This window comes from Panthera tigris, chromosome D1, assembly GCF_018350195.1.
Source record: "Panthera tigris isolate Pti1 chromosome D1, P.tigris_Pti1_mat1.1, whole genome shotgun sequence".
Lineage (NCBI taxonomy): Eukaryota > Metazoa > Chordata > Mammalia > Carnivora > Felidae > Panthera > Panthera tigris.
In genome coordinates, this window is record NC_056669.1 from 74,871,566 (window position 1) to 74,895,843 (window position 24,278).

General features: G+C 46.1%; 1 protein-coding gene across 2 annotated transcripts in view; it reads left to right on the plus strand.

The window, feature by feature from the left end:
* The window catches only part of NAV2 (neuron navigator 2), a 324,615-nt gene that overhangs the window by 94,151 nt on the left and 206,186 nt on the right, over window positions 1-24,278 (plus strand). For both annotated transcript variants that reach the window (XM_042957640.1, XM_042957639.1), the window contains exons 5-6: window positions 6,754-7,012; window positions 20,102-20,268. In XM_042957640.1, coding sequence (XP_042813574.1) covers window positions 6,754-7,012; window positions 20,102-20,268 — 426 coding nt within the window. The remainder of the gene's footprint in view (window positions 1-6,753; window positions 7,013-20,101; window positions 20,269-24,278) is intronic.

Genomic DNA, 24,278 nt, shown 5'->3' on the forward strand with positions numbered 1-24,278 from the left:
CCTCCTTTGTCTTCAAGGAGCACAGGGACCCCACCTTCTTGTTCTTCGGTGAGGGGAGGAAATGACCGGTCTCTGTGATCATCAGACATTACAACCCTCCCCCACTCTGTGATACTTTCTCATCTAGATCTTGAGGTTTTTGTTGTTTTTTTGTTTTTTGTTTGTCCATCGAGGCATTTTATTTGCCACATATATATTACATCCTTAGAAAAAGAATCGCAGGATTTTCCCTCCTGTATTTTCATCTTGCTTCTTCCTGGTCCATGATGCCCGGTGAGATGGTCAGTATCATGAAACCAAACTGGTGGGACAGAAGCAGATTATTCTGCCATTTTTCTAGATCTTGAAGTTGCACATCCAATTTGGGGCCGATCACTCCACTCTTGTTTAACCTGCGTGTGAGGTTCACAGCATTTCTCCGGCTCTGTGATCATCAACGACTTGAAATTGGCCAACGCAACCGTGCTTCATCGTCAACCGTGTTTGTCAGCTGGACGATGACTTTGGAGCATGGCACAATAAGAACCTGGCATTTGCCTGTCTCTTCAGCATTGTTAACGTTCTTGAGAACATCTGCCAGGACATTAATGCATGCCATGTGGCAGCACGGAAACATGGCAGGAGTCCTCGAGATCTTCTTACACTGACTCTTGGGGTTGGGCGATGATCATGGTGTTTGGTAGTAAGACTGATTCTGGACTCATGCAGTCTTGTGGGAAGGTAACTGGCCCCAACTTTTGTCAGCTCCTTAAACTTATAAAGCAAGGGTACTTAGAGACTTTTATCCTCAAATGGGCCTTATTTACAATTTGAGGGTTACAGGAAACCTCACTCGACATACTGTTAAATTATAGGAATAGAAGCCATTTGTGGAGAACCCACCATGTATCAGTCACTGAGCTAAGTGCTGTGTACATGTTGTATATCTTTTTTTAATTCCCTCAGCAACTTTTTGAAATCAGTAATCGTACTATCCCCATCGTCTACAGATGAGGAAACTAAGGCCCAGAGAGAGTGAAGTTCCACGTGGGCAAAGGGAGGCCCACTTAGGAGTGACTAAGCTACTCACGTCAGTTTCAGAGACCTGGTATTTTCTGCTACTCCCCACTGCCCACACTTCTAACCACCTGCATAATTAACTAGAAAAGCATGATACTGTGTAAAGAAATAATGCAGTTGTAATGCTTTTTGTTTTCCTTTTGAAGACTATTGAGTGCCCCGAGGCTCCTCCTCTGATGAGAACCATCAGCGGTTGGAAAGCCCCATAGGTACTTCTCCGCCCTTTTCCAGTGACTGAAGCAGGGTTTGGAACCCCAGGAGGGTTTAGGTACCTGTCCTTGAAACAATCGCAGCAGACCATGCCCTGCCCCAGCCTGCCTGTTAGAGGACCACAGAGAGCTTGGTTCCAGAGTAGATCCCCATGGAGACACTGCTGGTTTGGGGCACTTCCCCTGGACTAGGCCCTCCTACCGCCTCTGTGTTCCAGAAGGTTGGGCCCATCTGTTTGCTCTTGGAAACCTGTTGGAATCCTGTGATCTTGGGCCTCACCCTAAGCTGGGTGATGTTCAAGATCCCTTGAACCCCTCCCCAGCACACACTCCACCTGTCATGACTGTCTGTAAACCCGTCCTGTAAGGAAGGATGGCCTTTATCCTTAGGAGTTTTGACAACACCTGGCCCCGAGCCCATCCTCCTATCACAGAGAAGGTCTGGGGATGAGGCATATCCTATTTAGTTCAGCAAACGTTTGCTGGGCACATCCTGTATGCCAGGCATAGCATCAGTCGTACAGAATGAACTTTAATTTCAATTAGTAGGAGAGTTGTGCTAATGGTACGTTCAAGAGCTGAGCAGTACGTGCACAGTAGTGCCCAAAGAAGGGCAGTGATTAGCTCTCTGAGGCGGTCAGGGGGCTTTACAGAGGCAGTGGCATTAACCCCTGGGCTTTACAGGATAAATAGGCATTCACCAGACAGGAAAGGCAGGTAGAGGGAAATCGAGACAGAAGACGAAGCCTGAGTGATATGACAGGAGCAAAGACTAGCTCTTTATCAACCTTGTGGAGTAGAGAGACAGAGGCAGGAAGATCCTTCCAGGCGCCTCCAGGAAGGAGTGTATGCTTTTGGAGTGAAATTGCTTGCTGACTTGATGAGCTCAGACCCGGTTTGGCCAGAAACCTAGACGCTGAGCTTGTCCCCCTTTTATTCTGAGCCAGAGAGCAGAAGGTCTTTCTGGACCGTTAGGAGAAAAGCAGCAGGTTGATTGTTTCCGTTTCCTCCTACCCACATCACCTGTTTGGCAGTGAGTGGGACCGATTGTGTCACTCACCCCCTTGTCCCACTTCCCCGGTCAGGAAGCCTGTGACTGGCTTGGTGAGCAGTACACAGGAGCGCTGCAGGAACCGGGTGGGAAGTTATGTGGTGAATGTCGGTTATGCAGATGGCCGCAGGATCCACGTCCCGAATCAGCTGGGTGAGCCTTAACAGCCCTGTGGTTTAAGGGAACTGGTTAGGAATTCTGACTCTGCGGTCTGGTCCAAGGTAGCCCTCCCTTTGGCTCCCAATCAGTCTCTTTTTCCAAAGCAGATTTCTTCGTATTAGAGTATTCCAGTGTTTGTGCCTTTGTAAACCAGGCCTGAGATTTCTCTTAAATAATGTTGCAAGCAGAGAACTCTGTTCTTCCTACCCTTTCCTGCCCAACATCTCCTACCACATCTGTGCAGATTCGTACCAGCCCCGGGGGAGCAAAGAAATCAGCCAGTGCCCAAGGGAATTAAGAGTCAAGGTGATACTGAATCCTAATGGAAATGGAAAAATGGTCTGTGCAGTTTATTCATTAGACATGGGCGTGGCCACAAGCAGAGAAATGCAGTCAGGGTTCTCATGCTGGTTTAGATACTAGCTAGCTAGTGTCAATTCTAGCTAGGTCTACGGTTTTTTTTTTTTCTTCTTTTCTTTCTTTCTCTAGAAATCAAGAGAGTAAGGATAGTTGATCAGACACAAAATGATACTCTTTTTCCAGACCTTGGGAAATGTCAGGAGGGAAACATTTTTGTGGGCTGATGGATTTTTTTAAGACTGCCAGTGCAGCCGGCTTACTTAGGAGGCCTCCTAGAACACAGACACATGCCACTTGGAAATGTGGAAAGGATACAATTCTAGCTATTTTGGATACTGTCTGTTATAGACCACCCATGGCATAAACTGTGTGGCTTCCAACCCCAAACAGAGCATTTACCACTCTCTAGTTTCTGTGCTCTGAAAAGAAAATTACAGTGCAGACGTCCACCAACTGGTGAACGGATAAACACGGCGTGGTACATCCATACAATAGGGTGTTACTCAGCAATGCAAAGAAACAAGCCAGTGAGAACTGCTCTAACACGGAGCAACCTTCAAAACATGCTAAGTTGAAAGAAGCTGCGTGCAAAGGGCTACATGTCACATGGTTCCATTTATAGGGACTGTCTAAAAGAGCCCAACCTTGTAGAAACAGAAAGCAGATTCAACATCACCTGGGAATGGGTTTGGGAGTTGATTGCAGATAAGCATGAGGACCCTTTTCAGGGTGATGTAAATAGTGTAAGATTAGAATTTACAGAATTTACTGAAAATCATTCTACACTTTTATGGATGCAAATTACGCTTCAGGAAGGCCGTTTAAAGAACCGGAAGCTCACCATCGACTTTTCTCTAATAGGAGATTATTCACGATTAATTTCCTTCTTGAAGCCTGTCACTGCGGCGTAAAGGGGGGAGGAGCGCAGGGAGGATGGACAGCTTCGTAGGCTTCCTTCAGGTGCAGAGCCCGGTGGTGAGTTCTGAGGAGACTAGAGGTAGAGTGGCTACATTTTTGGAAAAGGAGAAGTAGAGTCAGGCACTGTCCTGGGTGTTTTGTACTCATTTCCCCATTTAATGTTCACTTAATTCTCCTAACAACCCTGTGTAAAAGGTGCAGTGGGGCCTATGCCCATTTTAAAGATAAAGAGTGAGGCTCAGAGAGCTTAAGTCTTCCGAAAACTCAGTCTGTACATGAACCGTAGACATTCCAACCCAGGTTTTCCTGACTCTAGAAAGAAATCCGTGATCTTTGTGATAAAAATGCTCTCTCCTAAGAAGTATATTTGCAGGAGAACTGTGTGCTTTGACAGAACGTTTGAGGGAAAAATGCTGAGATATGAATAGGAAGTGACTTCGCAACCACAGTAGGTAGAGAATATGACAGAGCTATCTCCATTTGCCCTGGGTTGGGCTGGTCTGTTATGAGGTGCTCATGTGGACATGCCTGCCTCTTGCAAGGGACAAACTATCAGCCCCGGGGTGTGCTGAATTTTTAGTTCCTCCCTCCCTCCTTTGTTTTTTCTTCCATGGGTCAAAAAAAAAAAAAAAAAAAAAGTATTGTGGAATGTTTGGCACATTCCACAATAGAACACTTACAGAAGAATAAAGAATACTTAGATGCCCACCAGCTAGCTTAATAAATAAAACATTAGCCGGTGCACTTTTAAATTTACCACATATGATGGGTATACAAGTAAGCCAGGTTACACAGTGTTGGGAGACTGGGCTTTGTGCTGAAAAAGCTAGATTCAAATCGCAAATCCCAGCTCCAGCGTTTATTCCCTTGGAGAGGTCATAAGGTTTTATGAGCCTCTGTTTCTCTTATAAAGGGGAACAATAATATTCACTCCCCAGGTTGTAGGGATTGAGTGAACTCATGTACATAAAGAGCTTAACCTGATACGTACTAATTAGTAGCAGTCCTTGTTATTACAGACCTAATAACGTGACAATTATAAAAGGCACTAAAAGCAAGTCTTACATAGATTTCACCAATCTCCATGAGTAGCTCTACCTTCCCCCTCCCTTGAATTTGATTTTGAGGGGAAATTATTTCCCAACTCTCATCAGTGCCCAGCTGGGTGACCACGGGAGTGTCACTTCACCCTCCAGAGCCAACTGATTCATCCCGTCCAAACCTCACATTCTGTGACCCTGATGTGTTTGCAGGAACATTTAGAAGCAGAAACCGAGCAAGCTACAGGGGTGTGTGTGCTGCTTTTTTTGGTTTCCTTAGGATGGAGAAGGGAACAGCACAGAAGGGTTAAAGCTGAACTACTTTCAGAAACGGGGGGTGTGGGGGGGGGGGGGGCTCAGATCTATGGGGCTTTCTCCCCATATTGCACGTGATAGTTTATAAGCCTCCTCCTTGGCCAGATCAATCCTGGCTTACACCTGTGCTGACACAATTAAAAGCTTCTCCCTTTCACTCTCAAAAACTATCATGGATTGCATGGTAAGTTATAAGATGACCTTAGTAAAGCCATGTCTAAGGCATATGGATTGGGACCTGTATGGCAATCTCCTGTAGGATTCTGGGAGCTCCTGTTATTCATAACTAAGACCAGTGAAGGACTTCACTGTTCGCGGCTTGCTTTCACAGATACGCTCTTACTGGATTTGAGAGCAACCTTGTGTGATGGGGCAAGCTGCGTCCATAAGGCCAGTGAGGCCCAGGGATGAAGTGACTTCCCAGAGTTGCACAGCTAGTACGTACTGGAGTCCAGACTGGAACCCACGTGTTTGCATCGTCAGTTGCAATCTCTGTTTCTTCAGAGTCTGGCAGTCATTCAGCCTGGCCTCATCATCACGCCCAGGGCACCGGCAGGCATGCAGGGAATGGGCTTGTTTCTGAAAGGACCCCATTCATACCCTCTGCCCAGCAACTGCTGCCGGAGGAAACCTGTGCTCCTTTATCAGCGGTCTCTTCCTCGCCTCGCGCTAACCTGGACATGTGCATTCCTCAAACAGGAGATACTCTTCTTCCTCCACCCCCCTGACCGGTTAAGAGAAGGAAATTGAGCCTTGGGTTGACACAAAGCAGAGGGAGCCCCTAAGATTCCTTCTTCCTGTTCCTCAGGCTGGGTGGCCCCATTACCTCACCCTCAGGACCAATTCAGACCCCAGCCATTGGATCTGGTGTTAAGAGAACATAAAAGGAGGGATTCCCCAAGGAGAAACACCCTCGATCCATAGCTTCTGCCTGTGAATAAATATTTTATTCCTTCTCTGCAGCTTTTTATGCATGCCTTGAGGCAAATGCATTTTAACATCTAAAAAATCCTGTCTGGAATAAAAATGTTCTCACCCCCACTCTGCTTTCATTTTTTTTAATACGTTATTTTTTTGTGTGCGTTCTCTGTGAAAGCAAGGCCTATCCCCCACCCATGCGAAATTAAAGTTAGTGATTCAGTGGACGAGAGGGACACAGAGCCATGTGTCCGGGGGCAGGGCGGTCAGGGAGAGCAGAGGGAGGATGGTGGAGGGGGGCAGGAGCCGCTTGGCACTCACACGTGGCTGACGGCACAGAGCACAGACTTGGCTGAGCTCTCGAGTGGAGACCCATGAATCTCCCCCAGCGCCCGAGAGCACCTCTGTCCCGGATTGGTTGCTTTGCCTGAGAACAAGCACAGTCTTGCTCGGGACTCGGACTTTTTTTGGCTGTGTCCTTGCTGAGAATTTCCTCCTGGCACTTGCCAGACATCCAGCTGAAACTTGCCTGGCGTATCCGCTCTAATCCCAGTGGGGGAGAGGGAGCTGATTTCTTTGTGGCTGAGGCCCGACTCTGATCGATGGTGATGGCGATGAAGTGTGCAGGAACTCGGTCCTATCCTCGAGAAGCTAAGCTCGTGAGCAAGAAAGGGCTCCCAGGATGGGACTCCTTCTCTAAAAGAATTTCTTTATTGTCTTGCAGAAATCAGGAATGGCAACCTCAAGGCCATCCTAGGCCTCTTCTTCAGCCTGTCCCGGTACAAACAGCAGCAGCAGCAGCCCCAGAAGCAGCACCTCCCTGCTCCACTGCCGCCTGCCGCGTCCCAGGCGGCCGGGGCCCCCTCCCAGTGCCAGGCTGGCACTCTTCAGCAACAGGTGCCGGCCACTCCCCAAGCCCCGGGCCAGCCTCTCCAGCCAGCGCCACATCAGCAGTCAAAAGCACAAGCTGAAATGCAGTCCAGGTGGGGGCTCCTCGCCAACGGATAATTCTGTTTCTCGTGGGTCATCCTCCACACTGGCCGAATGCTAGCCTAGGCGAATGCCTTTTCGTTTGGGCCTCTTCAGGGCTGAGAACTACTGGTGGCGGGGGATTAGCATGACCTTGAAATAGATGCGGCGGGCTGCCTCCTGTGCCTGGCGGAGATGTGTGCTTTTATAGGTCACGATGGCCAGCGGCCAGAGCTAATTAGCTGCTCTGGCCTATTATGCACATGCTCCTGTGCAAGAAACAGCCCCGAAAATAGACTTCAGACTTGCTTTGCGTGTTTGCCTACAGGTTGGGTATTTGATGTCATATGTGTGAGTCGTTTTACTTAGCGGAGGCTAGAGTTCTGTAGCAGACGCCTCTGCTTCACCAGAGAAGAGATAGCAAGAACACAGAAGGAAGGGGGCAGCCGCCTTCCCCGAGAGGGCCCGCAACTGGGTTCTGTTAACCTTAAAGAGCTGGCAGCAACCCGAGGGGTGGTCTTCAGTGTTACAGGATTAGGGCTGAGGTTTGGTTGATGCTCCCAGGGGGACCGATGCTTGCTAGCGGGACTTGCCGTAGGGTGACGTGTAAGCAGAGCATCAGGGTACTTACGTCCACTGTGTTACAGGGGGCATAGGTGTATTCCTGAACAGCTCTGCAGAAGATCGCCTTGTAAAACCTGCGTTTTAATGGCAGGGGCGTGGGGGAAGGAGGGAATTAGGAACCAGAAAGATTTTTTTTAATGTTTGTGCATTTATTTTTAACTTTATTTTGAGAAGAGGGAGAGAAAGCCTGCATGTGTGAGGAGGGGAGGGGCAGAGAGAGAGAATCCCAAGCAGGCTCTGCCCTATCAGTGAAGTGCCCGATGTGGGGCTCAAACCCACAAACCGTGAGATCATGACCTGAGCTGAAGTGAAGAGTCAGACGCTTCACTGACTGAGCCACCCAGGCACCCCTATTTATTTATTTTTGGGAGAGAGGAAGCGGGGGAGGGGCAGAGAGAGGGGGAGAGAGAGAATCCCAACCAGGTTCTACACTGTAAGCTCAGAGCCTGATGTGGGACTTGAACTCAGGAGCTGTGAGATCTTGACCTGAGCTGAAATCAACAGTCCAGCGCTTAACCAGCTGAGCCACCAGCTGCCCCAGGAACTAGAAAGTTTTTGACTCCTAGTCAAACCTGTGTGGAGAAAAGTCCACAGTAATTGTCGTTTAAAGCTGTATACCTTTTGTTATCAAACCTGATGTCACTAATGAAGTTGATTGCTTGATTTCATTTGATATGTGCTAAAGAGTAATGGCCTTTCCTTTCCAGGCCCCCAAAGCACCAGTGTTAATAATCACTAGGCTTAGCAGCCCATTGTAGTTGGGCAAAGCACAGAGTGGTTCACACAAGACAGGTGCCTTATAGATGGTTGCAGCACCTTCCTCCCCGCGAGAAGGGCTATTTCCCATTCATGATGGTGTTAAAACCAACATGATGGATGTGCTGTCCATCAGACCCCCTAATTAATTGTCTAATTATATCCAATTTACATTATGGAAATTTGTAGACTAGCAGAAATGCCCGGACTCGTGGTGAAGAACAGCCAGCCAGGCAGCAAGCCTTGGCACCCCTCCCCTGAAGAACCACCGGAGTGAGAGCCACTCTCTGATCAGAGGTCCCTGATGGCCCTGGGTGATTGAATGATCAGGATATCATTTCCCACACTATGTTCTACAGAGTGGTTATTCCCTTGATGGTAACTTGCTAGGGAAAGGGTTTCATAGGGGGAAAAGTTGGTAAATAATCTGGGTTGGGCTGTTAGAACTGTTCATACAGACAGGTCTACTCAGATCCTTGCATCTGCTATATGCATTCATTTATTTAGTGTCTGAATGCCTTCTGTGTGCCAGGCACTGTTTTAGGCACTTGGGGTTCACGGATGAATGAGATTACCAGTGTGCCCGCTCTCTGCCTACTACTGGAGGAAGAAGGCAAATAGGGAAGAGAAATCTCAGTGGTATTACAATAAGATGATGGGATTCAGAAGGATTAGGTTGATAGGTTGGACTGATAGGAAATTCTCTCTGGGGATATGATACCAAAGTGAAGATAGGAATGACACTGAGCAAACCATGTAAAATTTATGTGTAGAATAGATCAGCCAGAGGAAGCAGCTGGTGCAAAGGCCCTGTGGTGTAAGAGTATGCTTGGAAGGTTGGAGGACCAGAAAGAAGGCTGGTGTGGCTGGAGTTTAGTAGGTGAGGGGAGGTGGGAAATGATAAGGTACCTGTAAGCAAAGCCTCTTGTTTCCATGGTAGACAGTGTGACCGATGGCCCCTGGAGTTGCATAGTGCTGTTGGCCATGAGGCCAAGTCACAGAGTGCTAGCTAAACTGGGTAAAGAGTCTGCATTTCATTTTATAGATAACAGGAAGCCACTGGGTTGGGGCGGGGGACAGTCTTGAGCAAGAGAGAAACTTGATTTAACTGACAGTTAAAAAAATAATAACTTCTTATCTCCTCTCTGGAGATTAAGACTATTAAGAGGCTTTTGTAGTCCTCGGGATGACAGTGGCTTGAACCAAGGGGTGGAGCTGACATGTTGATGGGCCACTTCAGGAGGTTGAGCCAAGGGGACCGAATAGATGGCCTGTCTGGAGTAAGGGAGAGGAATCACAGATACTGCTGGGTTTCCGGCGTGAGTAGCGGTAAATGGCGCTATTTATTGAGATGAGGGAGCCTGAGAGAGGAACACGTGTGCACTGTGACTCTTCAGAAGAGGCTGTAGAAAGCATTCCTCCAGCTCAGCCACGGAACTTGTTTCATAGAGCATCTCATTGCATATACGATTCCAAGGAGCATGTGTTGAGAAACCCTGGGTTGTGTCACTAAGCTGTGCTAGCCTGAGGCACCCATTTCCATGGTAAGTGTTTGTTTTCTTAAAAGAACCAGATGTCCCAGTCAGGACGCCCATCTCCCAGTTAAAAAAAAAAAAAAAAAAAAAAAATCCTACTACTAATAAATGCTTTACCTAAAGAGCAGCCAAACTTACTTAAGGCGGGTTTTTATATCCACTTATTCCAGAGTGATTCCTCCCATCCTGGCCCCCTGACTCTGCACTGTGGTGACACGGACTGGGCTTCAGAGTTGCTCAGTGTCCTCACTCCTCCTTTGTCTGGCCCAGACTGGGTTACTTCTGCAGACAACTGGCTTCATCCATTATGTACTGATACTTTATCATTTTACTTCCAAAGGACAATCTTATTCTCAAATTCTAGGGGTCTAATATCTCCTGCTTACACTCTGGCTGTAGATTTAAGACTGGTAATATGGCATCACTGGCTTAGTTCCACTGTATTTCTATCCCAGATTCTGTCTCTGATAATCACAATCCCAAGGGTAATGGTGTGGGCCCTTGATCATCAGTGTCAAGTGTTGATGGAAGCCCCAGACGCCAGGTTTGTTTTAGTCCTTTGTTAGAACTCTGCCAGATACAAATAGGCCTAAACACTGTACCTCATGGGGTAACAAATATTAAAACTTGGCAGCTTTTCCATGAAATTTGTTTAAGAAAGGACTCATGGAAACTGGCAAAGGAAATTCGAGATGCTGGCATGAGGGAATCAGAGCGACTCCTTGATGATGGCCAAATGCAGGCTCACGTTTACCTCCTCTCTTCTCGTTAATCTGCGTGAGGCCGAGAACTTGATCCACGTTCTACCTCATGAAATTCCTCACCAGTCCCAGAGTCCAGGAGAGGAGCATACTTCCCAAGACTCGCTTCCTTCTTCCTCTGTGTCTACCTTACATATTATCAATATTTAGCTGTGTAGGAAAAATCCAGACAGTTGATTTTTTTTTCCTGCCGTCTCTCCTGTCTCTTCCTTTACTTTCAGAGTCTAGTGACACCAACGTTGTTTTTCCCGCCTCAGATCACTGCATTAGGGTTCCAGGGAACGTGTGTTGAGAAACACAGGTTGGTACAGGGTGAACCTGGTATACGGTGTGTGGATACAAGAAAGATAAATATTTCTCCTTTCACAAGACAGTAAATGAGCTTACCTTTTGATGAAGCCCAATCAAGATTCTTCATTACACCAGCTTATGGTCCAAAATCTAGAATATAACAAGCTCATAAGACTAAAAATGAACATTTCTAGATCACTGAGAGCAAATATTCCCAAGACCAGCAAAACTTGTACACATCCGTACCCTTGTTTTGGGTCAACATTTTATGACACGTTTTCTGAAAAGCACCCTGGTAAAAGAAGCATGTGAGATAGAAGCATCTAGATGCTCTGGGGAAGTTGTCAAGTTTGTTTACGTGTCCAAGACCCTGCGCTTCAGTGGTTTTTTTTGCGGGAAGAAGGCGGCCTCATGTCACAGGTAGTAGAAAAGATACTTGGTCTTGAGAAAAACGAAAAAAAAAAAAAAGAAATCAAATGTTCTTAGATAATCTTGATAGCAATTGCTTCACATTGGAATGTCACCAAATCAGAAAAGCCAGACTCAGAAGGAAAGCTGCCCATTACGGGAAAAGTGGGCAGAGGGCAACCCAGGCGCATCCCCGTTGTCACGGACTCCCGTTAGTGATGCGCGTGTCTAACGTATCTTCTCTCCCCTCACTCATCTCTCCCACTTTTTTCTTTCCTGTCATGCAGTGCATCATCCAAGGACTCCTCTCAAAGCAAAATCATCCGCTTCACTCTGGGTCAGAAAAAGATCTCTAGGTTAGACTTTCTCTGTGTCCTGCAAAGCATGGTTTCAACCCAACTCATTGATCCCTTTGTTCTGGCTAAGTTTCCTTTTGGTCCCTCTGCCCGTTTCATGTTTGCAGTTTGAGAAAACCAAACATGCTTTGGCTAATGACCCAATGTGGGAGAGTTTGGAGACTGCCTGTGGGGTCATTGAAAGGGGGAATGTGTGTATCAGCGTGTGTGTGGCTGGCATTGAGGTGTATATAAATGTTTCAAATCAATGCATTTCATTGATTTGGGCTTTCATTGCTTCGTATCAAAATCCTTTCTGATTTAGGGAGAGGTAAGTTTCTAGGTGGTTTTTGTGGTGGTTTTATGATGAGTTTGGCTCCCTGCTCTGGCCTGGCCCTGATCCCATGTCATCTGCACCTCCTTTATGTGTGTTGTGCTTTTTATCGTTGCTGTTATTGCTAAAATTACTAATGCAGGTTTGGTTTCTCTTGAGTTCTAAAGCACCCAAAGCATGAATCCAATTGGTCGGAGGAGACAAAGCAGCAAGGTGGCTGTGTCTCCTTTTCGTTTCCGGATGCTCTTTGTACCTTGGAGAGATTGCCTCAGTTACCTAAAAATAAAAGTTAGTCTTGCTCACTAACTAATTCTCCTGACACAGAGTTTGACATTTACTGCATATTGTAAGGACCGATTCCAGGGTATGGAAAATGCCAGTCACGTCTTTGGGATCTACTCTTCTTTTAAAGGCAGCAAGAGCTGACATTTATTGAATGCTTGTTATGCATCAGTTTGAATGCCTTATCTTATTTAATCCTCACTTTAGTTTTCATGCGGCCACTCGTTATTATCCCCATTTTACAGATAAGAAAACTAAAGTCTAGGAAGTTAGTTAAGTTACTCAAGATGATACAGAAAGTGGAAAAGCCAGGATTTGAGCCCAGTTGACCTAACTCCAGAACCCTCACTTTAACCACTGTGTTTACACTCTTTCTCTCTTCCTCCCCCTTGAATTCTGGTATTTATGGGGTTGTCAAGGCTGCTTTTAAAAAATCTTACGTTTTAGCTGTTACTCTTGGCCTTTTGCCTCACTTTGCCCTTTGTAGCATCCTAATAGAACCTGATGCTGGTTCATTATTTTCATTGAATTCTCATTTAAAGCTAAAGGGATATCCACACTACACTTTTTTTTTCAATGTTTATATTTGAGAGAGACAGAGTGCAAGCGGGGGAGGGACAGGGAGAGAGGGAGACACAGAATCCTAAGCAGGCTCCAGGCTCCGAGCTGTCGGCACAGAGCCCGACACGGGGCTTGGACCCACAGACCGCGAGATCGTGACCTGAGCTGAAGTTGGACGCTCAACCGACTGAGCCACCAGGCGCCCCCACGCCATACTACATTTCTATCTGTATTCGTGTAACAAATACATACTGAATGTCTGCTTGCTGCCCCACTCTGTCAAGTTCTCAGTGCCTTTTTCTAGCCAGAGTTTACTTTTTCTTTTCTAAAAAGTTACACATAGGGAGACCCAACTCAGGATCTGCCTGGCTGTTGGGGAGAAGCCGCGGGGCCATTGCTTCTCTGTAGAACAAGTCCATATGTTACCCAGACTTGGTTCTGGGAGACAGGAGGGAACCGACGTTGGTCAGTGCTTTTCATAATCATGTGCCTTTGTCAGTTTGGGCTGCTACAACAAATCACCATAAACTGGGTGACTTAAACTGTTTCCCTTATAGTTCTGGAGGCTAGGAAGTCCAAGATCAGGGTGCCCGCACAGTCAGATTGTAATGAGGGCCCTGTTCCTGGTTTCTAGATGGCCATGTTCTTGCTGTGTCCTCACACGGAGAGCAGAGAGAGAGGAAGCAAGCCCTCTCCATTCTCTTCTTACAAGGCACCGAGCCCATCATGAGGTCTTCAGCCGCATGAAGTCCCTCCCCTAAGCCCCATTTCCAGATACCATCACGTGGGGATTAGGGTGAGGACACCTGAACTTGGCCAGGGTGGGGCTGGAGGACATAAACGTGCAGTTCACGACACCAGGCTAGAGAGTGCCTGCTTTCCCTGAAAAATCACACCAGGCCTCCCTCAGACACCCCCTGCACTGGCAAACTGGGTTCCCAGTTTTTGAGCGTCAACCTAAATAGAGACGTAAACTGAGGTGAGCTCAAATTACCAAACTCAAATCGAGTTTATTTGGGAAGAGCAGGGGAATTGCAGTTTGGGAAATGCAGCCATAGCAAGAAACAGGTGAGTCTGTTGAGGGTTCGGGGTGTGCTGTATTGATGGGCCAGGAGTACAAGAAGGGGGGATCTAGCCAGAGTCCAAGTGGTAAGTTCATTGGCTTGAGGATAGAGAGGGATTCTAGGCGGGTAGGTTTCTGTCTTCTGTAAGTCAGGCGTTTATGGGAAATGCGATTTTCAGTTTTTAAACTTGGGTCATCTGAGGGCACCTGTGTGGGATTCTCCATTTCCCATTCTCCAGTTCCATTGCAAATTGAAATCCTTTCACAGATAAAAGGAAAGGAAGTTAAGTGAGCTTGGAGGGAACCTGAAGTCTGGTGTTTGTTCCCACGATGTACTCAGTTCTAGAAGATAAGCAGGAGCTGGCTGGGAAAATATTTAATTGGAAGCACATGCCCATCCCGAGTGTGAGTGGTTATCAGTCCCAGATGATGGAAGGAGGCAGTGGGAAGAGTGGAAGAACCGAAGGAAGAGGCCGTGTCTGCCCCTGACCCCAGGGTGTGCTGGGCACAGGGCTTCCAAGTTGACTAAAAGCCAAGGTCTGGCTTTCTTTCAGGGTCACATCCCTCACCTAGAGTTTCTTTTGGATGCATCTTTGTCTCTGATGAGGCCAGTGAAGGGATGTTCTTTCATTATTTGCCTAATACTCCTCCTTGCCTTCCCTAACCCCCCTCCATTTCCCATCCCCAGCCTTGAGCACAATTCTGATAAGCGTTTTAGCTGATCTGGGCATCACCAAACGTAGCTGTAAAATTAGTTGTCAAAAGAAACCACCTTACCCCTGCTGGCTAAGCAAGACAACTCTCCCAGAGCTTTGGAAATAGAGTTCAAGTGCAAACTTTGAACACCTGCCAGAGTCAAACACCTTGTATAAGTACCAGGGATATTGAACAGGGTAGGAAGCCTCTCCATTGAATCTGGATGCTTATAGAGGGAATCCATACAGGGATGAAGGATTTTCATGAATTTCTGCCTTCGACTACAATTATCGTCCTTTGGCAACCCTGGTGAGCCCTGGGTTTGCAGGTGTGTTCTATCTGTGGAGGTAGAGAGGTACGTGGCTGGGAGTGCAGCTAGTCAAACCTAGTGAAAGCCCATCTTCATCACTTACCACGTAACCTGGGTAAAGTCTTTATTCTCCAGGAGCCTGTGTTTGCTTACCAGCAAAACAGGGTAGTGCTGCCTCACTCATAATGATATATGGATTAAATAAAGTCATTTCCAGTCCTTTGATATCTGGTCTATACACCATAACTAGCAGATACAGTGAGGTTGGTGTTTGGGATTGATCTGGGCCAGGGAGGGCCACCAGACCACCTGTCTCCAGCAAAACCCCACAGAGTTGATCACATGACCATCTCGTGGAGAGGAAGCAATGGGACTGTTACTTCTGTCCTCTTTGTCCAGCTGCTGAAAAGCAGAGGCCATGGAGATGAGAGATTCAACATTTAATAATCTCCTCTGGCAGAAAGCATCTCCCATCACAATGCCTGCCACCTGAGGTCCCAAGCATGTGCACACAAGCTGCCATTCCCCCTGGGAGGGCCATCTTCTCCCGGCCTTTGAAGTGGTTTTGCAGGGGAAAAACAGCTTTCCTCCCATCAGCACACACAGCGCGTGGAGCCGGGATGTACTGCGAGGTCATGTGCCGAGAATGACAATTTACCACCCTGCCTGCTCGGCTCTACACATGTTGGAGAAATTGACCACGGCTTCAATAGCAGCAGGATTTCTCTTCTGCCTCTCTTTTATGCCACTTCCCTTAAACTTATTCTTTTGATACAACACGTGTATGTTTCAAAGAACCCATCTGTGTCCTCTGTCATTTCGTAACTACGTTTGGAACAAGGAATGGTCTTGAGAAGTGGAGTTGTGCTTGCACAGGAGCCTTGGAACTCTTCTGGCACCATAAATGATACAGGTTGACTTGATGTGCTCCCCTCTCCCTGCTTTTCTTCACTGAGGCAGGCACCTTGGGCATCGTCTGTTTTACCCATGGCTGTTCCACATGAGCGAGACCCACCTCTTCTGCAAAGGATCCTAAAGTACAGACAGCAGCTGTTTCCAGGATGGGGCTTGATAGAAGTTCCTGTGATGCATCAGGATGTTAACAGTTATGAACTGGAGAACGTGAGCTGGAGAGCCTGAGGTCTGCATTACTGTGAACTAGAAGATACTGCTCCCAGCCTCCCTAATTTATGACTCATTGCTGGAGAGCAGGAAAAAGTCCAGATTCATACTGCAACATACTAGGGCCTGTCTATTCTGGCCCTGCCTGCTTCTCCAGCCTCCTTTCCTCCCAGTCTGTCCCCCCACTCCCCAGCACACACCAGACCCTCCTTCTTCTGCACTTTTTTTTATAGGCTTCCCTCTGCCGGAGACCTCTGCGTCTCTCCATGACTCCGTACCTTCTTGTTCTCCACGCACATTTCCATTCCACATGGCACCTTGCTCTGGGGTCACGTCTATCTGAAACCTTCCCTGACCATCCCACCAACCTCCAAGGTTATCATTTTCCTTCTTTGAATTACTTCTGACCTTTGCATATTCTTTTATCAATACATGGGTAATTTAGATGTTTTCTAGGATCAATCAGCCTTACCCTAAGATCTAGATGAGATCGAACTAGAACCCTGTCTTTGTTTGGGCTGCCACAGTGAAATACCACAGACTCAGTGGCTGATACACAACAGAAATTTGTCACTCACGTTTCTGGAAGCTGGAAGTCCAAGATCAGGGTGCCAGCCTTGCCAGGTTCTGGTGAGTGCTGACTTCCAGGTTGCAGACTGCTGACTTCTCCATCCCTACCTGGGGCCAGCCAGCATTCTGGACTGTCTTTTATAAGGTCATTAATTTCATTCATGAGGGCTCTGTGTAATGACCTGATCACCTCCCAAAGTCCCCCACGTCCTAACACCACCACACTAGACATTAGGATTTCAACATATGAATGTGAAGGGGGGCATAAACATTCACACCGTGGAAAACTCTTCTTCAACCTGCAGAAAGTCATGCCCCAATGATTGCTCATATACCTTAGGTCCTCAAGGTCAGCATTGTCTTTGAAGTGAAACATTTGAAATCCTATTCCTAAAATTCAGCCTGAATCAATTTGGTAGATTGACTCACAAAGAATATTTTGGTTCCCTCATGGGTGGATCCAAAGAAGCCTTTTTTCTTCCTACCCACCACACATTCATGGCCTTTGTGTCTCAGGCAGACTTTGTTGAAAATTTCAGAGGGATGGAGGGGGCTTGCTTTGGAGCAAGCAACTACTCAAGCCCATTCACAACTCACAGTGTAAAGCATTGTGTTGTTATAGACACCCACTGAAACTTGGAAGAAATTACTTGGTCTCCACCCCGTCTTCCCATTTGGTCAAGTTCAGGTTGCTGAGCTGACTACAGTGTAAAAGTGATGGGGGTAGAAGATGACATGAGTTGGCTTGAACTTTGTGGTAGCCCTTGCTAAGTATGTGCCAACCATTCTTTTCCTTGTCAGCTGCCCTCAAAGCCTTCAAGAAGTCCTTCTTGAAATCCTAGAAAACTTGGTTCAACCCTGTAGCCGCTTGATGGCTATGCCACTCTCATCCGAGGTGTACCTCTAGGTCCTGACCCAGTGAAGAGAATCTGATGATGACGACCCAGGAGAGACCAGAACTAGCTTATTGATCCAAGACCAGGAATGTTTCACTGTGGGGAATGGGGCCTACAGATGGCTCGGAGATGCCCTAAGTAGAAGGTCTTCGTCATAGATCTTCCTCTTCTGGAATGTTCCTCCATAGAGCAGTTCCTCTTCTGGAATGTTTCTTAGGGAAATAAGTACCATCTGCTAAAGCCTGGCTTACCTTTTTGAAAATGTAGATCTCTGTCTTGTGTATGTTGATTTTTGTCTGCTTTCTTCTGATACTTTCATCTAGATCCATCAATGTCCTTCATTATTTTGTCTGATTCTTTTTTGTACCAAAGCGTGTTTCCTTTATGACAATGCCCAACTCATTTATAAATTTATGCTCAACAGAGAGGATGAGAAGGGGAAACTAACAGGAATTGAATACTCACAACAGGCCCGACATTAGGCTCCATTTCAAACGAACAACTATCCCATTGGATAGTTTATTATTATTCCAAAGTTATCTGATCTGGAACATGAATCTTGGAGAAATTATAAGACTGGTCCAGTGTTCTGTGTGTGGGAAAAGTCCTTATTTTATCCATTACTCCATGCTGCCTCACAGAGGACCAGATTGCCTACCCAATTCAAGGTTGTACCCATCCCATCCTATGCTTTGATCGATCTTATTTCCATAGAGGCCCTGGAGACCCCTGAGTTGGGGCAGTGGGAGCTCTGCAGCAACTTCAAAAGGAAGCCTGTTTTCCCTTCTTGTTGCTTTTTGCTTACCTACTTCTTGCAAATTCCCTACTGAAGTAGAATGCTATGGCCTGTTACCCTGTTCCACATAATACTATTGCTGTGACATCATCTTGAAAGAAGTCTATAATTCTTTCCCAGGCCTGTCTGTGGGCATTAAGGCTCTGCAGACTATAGCTGGGTTAAAGGAGTCCAGCCCAGAGGACACCATGTCTGTATCTGCAGAAGCTCTGCCATTGGCTCTGAGTACTCAGCTAACACTGACCTGGAGGGCTCTTGGGATGCCATTTGTATTAAAGGCAGAACCAAGAGGTACCAAAATCCCCTTGCCGGGCCTCCTTGTTCAGTTGTGCTGGCCACATCTGGCACCCAAATATAGATGCTGGCTTTATACCCCACTCTTTGCCTGTCTATGTGGGGTGAATCTTTTCTCCAAAACAAGATGGGGTAAAAGGGGCAAATCGTCCTAGTGCAGTGGAAAGTGCACTTCCCTCTGCCTCTTGTTAGGGGAGAGAACTCAGCCCCTTCCTTCCCTCCTAGCTCCCCGTCAGGGAATTGGGCCACCTTCCTAACTGTATAAATTTTACAGTCTTCTCTCACCAGCTCATGTTCTCTGTTTATTCTACAACCATCTTTCTTGCTCAGCCAGCAAGAAAAAAGTTTAAAGTGATCGCCTGCTTATATCTAAAATGCTTCCAGACTGCAGACTTCTTTGGCACTTACAGATTTGCAATGGGGAGAGAAAGTTGAAAGCTTTATGGGTTGAAAATTCAGACTTCTCACTAGATCTTTTGCTAGTCAGCGGAGGTTCCAGTGGCTTTTAAACAGCTAAGTGGGTTTTAGCTGAAAGATATAACTAAAGATTTCATTATTTGTTCCCCTTTCTGTTTTTAACGATTAGAAACAGCCTGCTTAGTACTCTCTGACCCAAAATTCTGAGGGAGTCTTACCCTTAACTCTTTGGGGAGGAGGCCGTAAGGTCTGTAGACATATTACAAAAATGTACACTAACTTTATTTCCCAAACCACTCTAAATGAGGTACTTTACTTAAGAGAAGGTGTATGTTTGTCCTTAGGTTAATAGATTCCTGCTTATTCTACAGAAAGAACGTATGATTTTTTTCTGTCTACTGTGCAGAGAAGCTGGGCTTCAGCCTCTAAATAATACCTACAGGGACAGGTTGTCAGGTGTTGAGGGAGAATGTATGTCTGAACACATGTTTTCATCCAGGCCGTGAGTTTTCTTGTTGCAGTTGTATTGGGTCCTGAGTGCTAACGGTTCTCTATTATAAATTACGTCATTTTCTTGATACTGCAACCCTGGATTATGGCATTATTATTAATGTGGATTATGGCCATATTAATACCTACTAGAAGAGATGTACACAGAAGGTAAAAAAGTTTAAAGTCTTAATAGGCCCTTATGTTCCACACTTAGAATTAGAGTTGACATGGTTTGACCCTATTGAAAAATAAATTACTCATTCAAGAGAAAAAGGAAGATAAACTTCATATTTTTTAATCAGCAAACATATTCATTTACTTTTCCTTCCGAATTTCTCTTTGCTCAAAGGAAAACTCATGTTTAGCTGTTGGACTTTGCTGGGGTCATTAGTAGCCTAGATGTTTGTGGTAGTTCCATTGAATTTTTTGACTGGCAAATCTCCACAGGCCCAATGTCTTGAATGGTTTCCTCTACCTCCTGCATGGTTGCAGTTCCTTCTTCTGAGACACTGCTGTTCTCCTGAGACTGAATCCATTTTCCTGTTGCTTTTGCATTTTAGGCTTCCAGGTCCTACTGCAAGGGTATCCACTGCAGGCAGTGAAGCCAAAACGCGTGGAGGGTCAGCCACTGCCAACAACCGACGCAGCCAGAGCTTTAACAACTATGACAAGTCCAAACCGGTCACCTCCCCACTTCCACCACCACCGCCAAGCAGCCACGAGAAAGGTAAGTCAACTTCTTGAGGGTCCTTTTTGGCATTTTCCTGTATACAGATCCAGTTCCTTTGGGCGAGTTTGCTAGGGTTGGGAACAAGGTTGCAAATAGCATGGGCCACAGGACATACTTGGCTGGCAGGAACTTTGCTAGCAGAGGCATTAATAAAGTGGTGGAAATAGGTCCATGGTTGCCAGCAGGAGTATTTGTTTCAGTAGGGACCCGGAAGACACCTGGCTACAGAGAGAAGCAATATAGCATTTACAACTTGAAAGTAAACTGTCACAGAACGTGCTCTGTATGATAGATGGTTTTCCAGAAATGCAAGGTTCTCGGAGTGTGCGTTTTGTGACCTGATAAGCTTTCTACCCATTAAAAGTGATATGAGGGAAGTTAAGAACAAGGGAATTTTCACCCTTTGAAAAAGGCAGAAATGTGGGTTGTGTAAATGAATATCTTGGCTACATATGAGGAATATGCAACATTATTCTTAGTGTTCCGATGATGTAACTTTTACCAAAAGAGGATATGACTTTTTGCTCTACATAGCCCTGAGATCTTAGGATGGGGGAAGAGGTGAGTAGCTGTGTGGGGGCTATTGCACAGAAGATGGTGAAACAAACATTTGCTTGCTTCAGTCTGTGTCTCGTGAGACCTTGGAGACATTTGTTTGCTTCAGTCTGTGTCTTGTGAGACCTTGGAGAAACTGAGCTTAGAAGATTGTACAGTCAGAAGCAGAGCCCTCCTTCATTCCTCCCAAGCTAAGTGGTCTAGACTTCTTGGTGGGGGTGATGTGCCCAGATCTCTTGGAAGCATTTTCTACAGTAAGAGTTGTCCTAGATGTGCCCCTCAACTCCCCCGAGACTCAGGAGAGCTGCCTCCCACTCTGAAAGTGTTCCAGGAGCCTGGGCAGCCTTCCCACTGTGAACGAGATCCGAGGCTCCTGGACCTACCCTCTAGCCCGGGATGGTTTCATTTAGTGGAGCTTGGTTTCTGCCCTACCCTCAGCTAGCACACTTGAGAAAATAGGAAGGGAGGTTTGGTATGGCTGACCTATATATGGCACAAAGTTTTGCATCAGGGCATTGGAAACTCTGCGGCCAGCAGTGGGAGGTCTCAACCAGACAAATTCTTTGTGATCCAGTCCTTGGCTCCTGCCTTAAGAAAATCATTTGTCGTCTTTTTCCCTCTTTCTACCTCCTTCCCCTCCCCTCCTTTTCTTCTCTTCAACCATAGCCAAACATGTTCCTTTCAAAAGTATGGTCTTCTTAAAAGTGTGTTTAAGAGGCACCTGGGTGGCTCAGTTGGTTAAGTGTCAGACTCTTGATTTTGGCTCAGGTCATGAGCCTAGGGTTGTGGGATCGAGCCCCACGTCGGGCTCTGCACTGAGTATGGAGCCTGCTAAAAATTCTGTTTCCCTCTCTGCCCCTAGTCTCCCCTCGCATGCGTGCGTGTGCGCTCTCTCTCTCTCTCTCTCTCTCTAAATAAAAAAATAAATAAAAATAAGTATCATTTGCCGGGGACTTTGATTTTCACTGTGTTACTTGGTCTTCACAAACATTCTGTGTGGTAAATATCATTAACCCAATTTTACAGATAAAAGAACTGAGGCTAATTGGGATTTAGTAACTTGCCCTCTCTGGTAATTGAGCACTGGAATTCGGATCAAGGTTTGAGTCCTGGGTTTGAACTCGAGCTCTGTCCTGTCTCCTGGGAGGATCGAGTGAGGTAGTAAGTGTGAGAATATCTTGTGAGCTGGGACTCACAAAATCCCCTAAGGATTCCCTCCCAGAATGATAAAAATAACTGACCGGGGCTCCAGGTGCATGGGAGAGTGCATTTATGATCCCTCTCCTAGCCTGGAGAGCTTAGGTCAAGCAGGCTTCGGCAGACCCGGGTAGTTTTTATTCTAATACTTTCCCCACCATTCTGAGGTAAAGGGACAGCACAATTGTACCTAAAGAGGCTTTTGTATTTCCTCCTCCTTTCTCACAGTCCCTGTGTCCTCTGTTGAATCTGACCTTGATGGCAGCCTATGAGGTAGCCAGCTCCATGCAGCATGGACCATGTGGTGGGAGAAGTGGCTCCCCCACCTGGCCATCGAGAGGCACAGCAGGTTTTCGGGTGCTCAGGGTAGCATCCCTCATCTTGACAGGTCCTGGAGAGGTGCACACTAGTGAGCAGATACGTTGTAGCTCAGTGTGGTGGGTGCTGTAGTTGAGGTATGGACTGCTTTCAGATGAGTTAAAGTCCACAATATAATCTCATGACCTATCCTTCTCGAAGCTGTCTTATGAGTCGGACAGGCCTTGATCGCATTGCATGCTGGCATTTTCTCTCAGGTAACCCATTTCGTAGGCTTGTACATGTGACCCATTGGACCAGGGATTCTTCTAGGAGTTGATCTGATCCCACCTGAAAGGGGAACAAGAAATTCACTACTCTTCCAACATATGACAAAAATATTTCAACACTTAGTCTTGATTTTTTAAAAGGATAAAAAGGAATAAAAGGAAATTATAACAGGCAGCTTTTCCAAAGCCCTGGAGCACTTAATCCTTTGTGAGGAAATAACTGAAAGATTCCTCCGAAAATCACGTCCAAAGAAGCGAATGCCTTCCTGCCATCATCGCTGAATTTAGTTCTGATCAACTGAGATGTGAAACAGAAGAAGAGTAATAGATCTAGAAAATACTTATATTTTCAGTATTCAACTGAGCAATCGACTGAGATGTGAAACAGAAGAAGAAGAATAGATATATAAAATACTTCACAGTGGGGAAAAAGTCTAGGGACACACACACACACACACACACACACACACACACTGTATTGGCTTAGTCCATGAAGTGACCAAGTGCACGGTTGGTGTGTAAATCCCAGGAATTTGTGAGGTTTGGAGGAAAGTCTACAAATCCTTAGCCTGTAGGAAAAGCTGCTAGTTGGGCAGTTTTCACTAGCGTGGGTTGGTTCGTCTTTGGCTTCCCCCACTCACTCCTGCAGGGGGCAGCAGTGAGGCACCTTGCTTTGCCCGCAGGATGCTGTGAGCAGGTTCCCCTGCGGATCTGTTGAGGGATGGCCTGGAATAGGGCGGCTCCTCGCTTCCTCCCTTGGCCCTACGGCTCCAGACCAGAATCACAGCTTTTCAGGAAGAGGAAAGAGCTGTCATTTTCAACATTGGTGACATTATCTTTTCCTTCCATCCCCTCACTTACATCCTCTGGATGGGTTAGCACTGCCAGAAATCAAATACATTTCTAAAGTATTTGGTCCATCCTATGAATTTGAAATATTTACTATTCCTAAACTAAATTCTGTGCAAATGGAAGATGGTCTCTCCTGAATAATATGGTTTTCTTCATTTTAGAGAAAGTGTATGTTTATTATATTTTCGTGATAAAAATCGTCATGTAAAAAATTTTTAAACAGCATAAATTTATTGAAAGAGAACCCTGCATAACCCCTGCTCTCAGAATTAGCCCCTGTTTATCACTTATATTCTTCTGTATTTTCTTTATGCATATACTATCACGTTTTGATAAATTTTTCCTACTGTTTAATATTTGCCAAGTACTGTTCTAAGGGCTTTGTAAGTAATAATTTAATTGTTACAGGAACTCTGTACACAGACACTCTGACATACATTGTATGTGACTTAAAGTCTTGTAAATGAAATCAACCAATCATGGACAACCTTTTTATAGTTTATTCTCTCTTTATAATAGTTGCATAGGACTCCATCGCATAAATTCACTTTAATATTCCTAACTACTTTCATTTTGGTTGCTTCCAATTCTTTTTTTTTTAATTAAAAAAAACTTTTTAATGTTTGTTTATTCTTAGAGCACGAGCAGGGGAGGCGCAGAGAGAGGGAGATACAGAATCAGAAGTAGGCTCCAGGCTCTGAGCTGTCAGCACAGAGCCCGACGCAGGGCTCGAACTCATGAACTGTGAGATCATGACCTGAGCTAAAGTCAGACGCTTAACCGGCTGAGCCACCCCTAATTCTTTGGTATTATAAA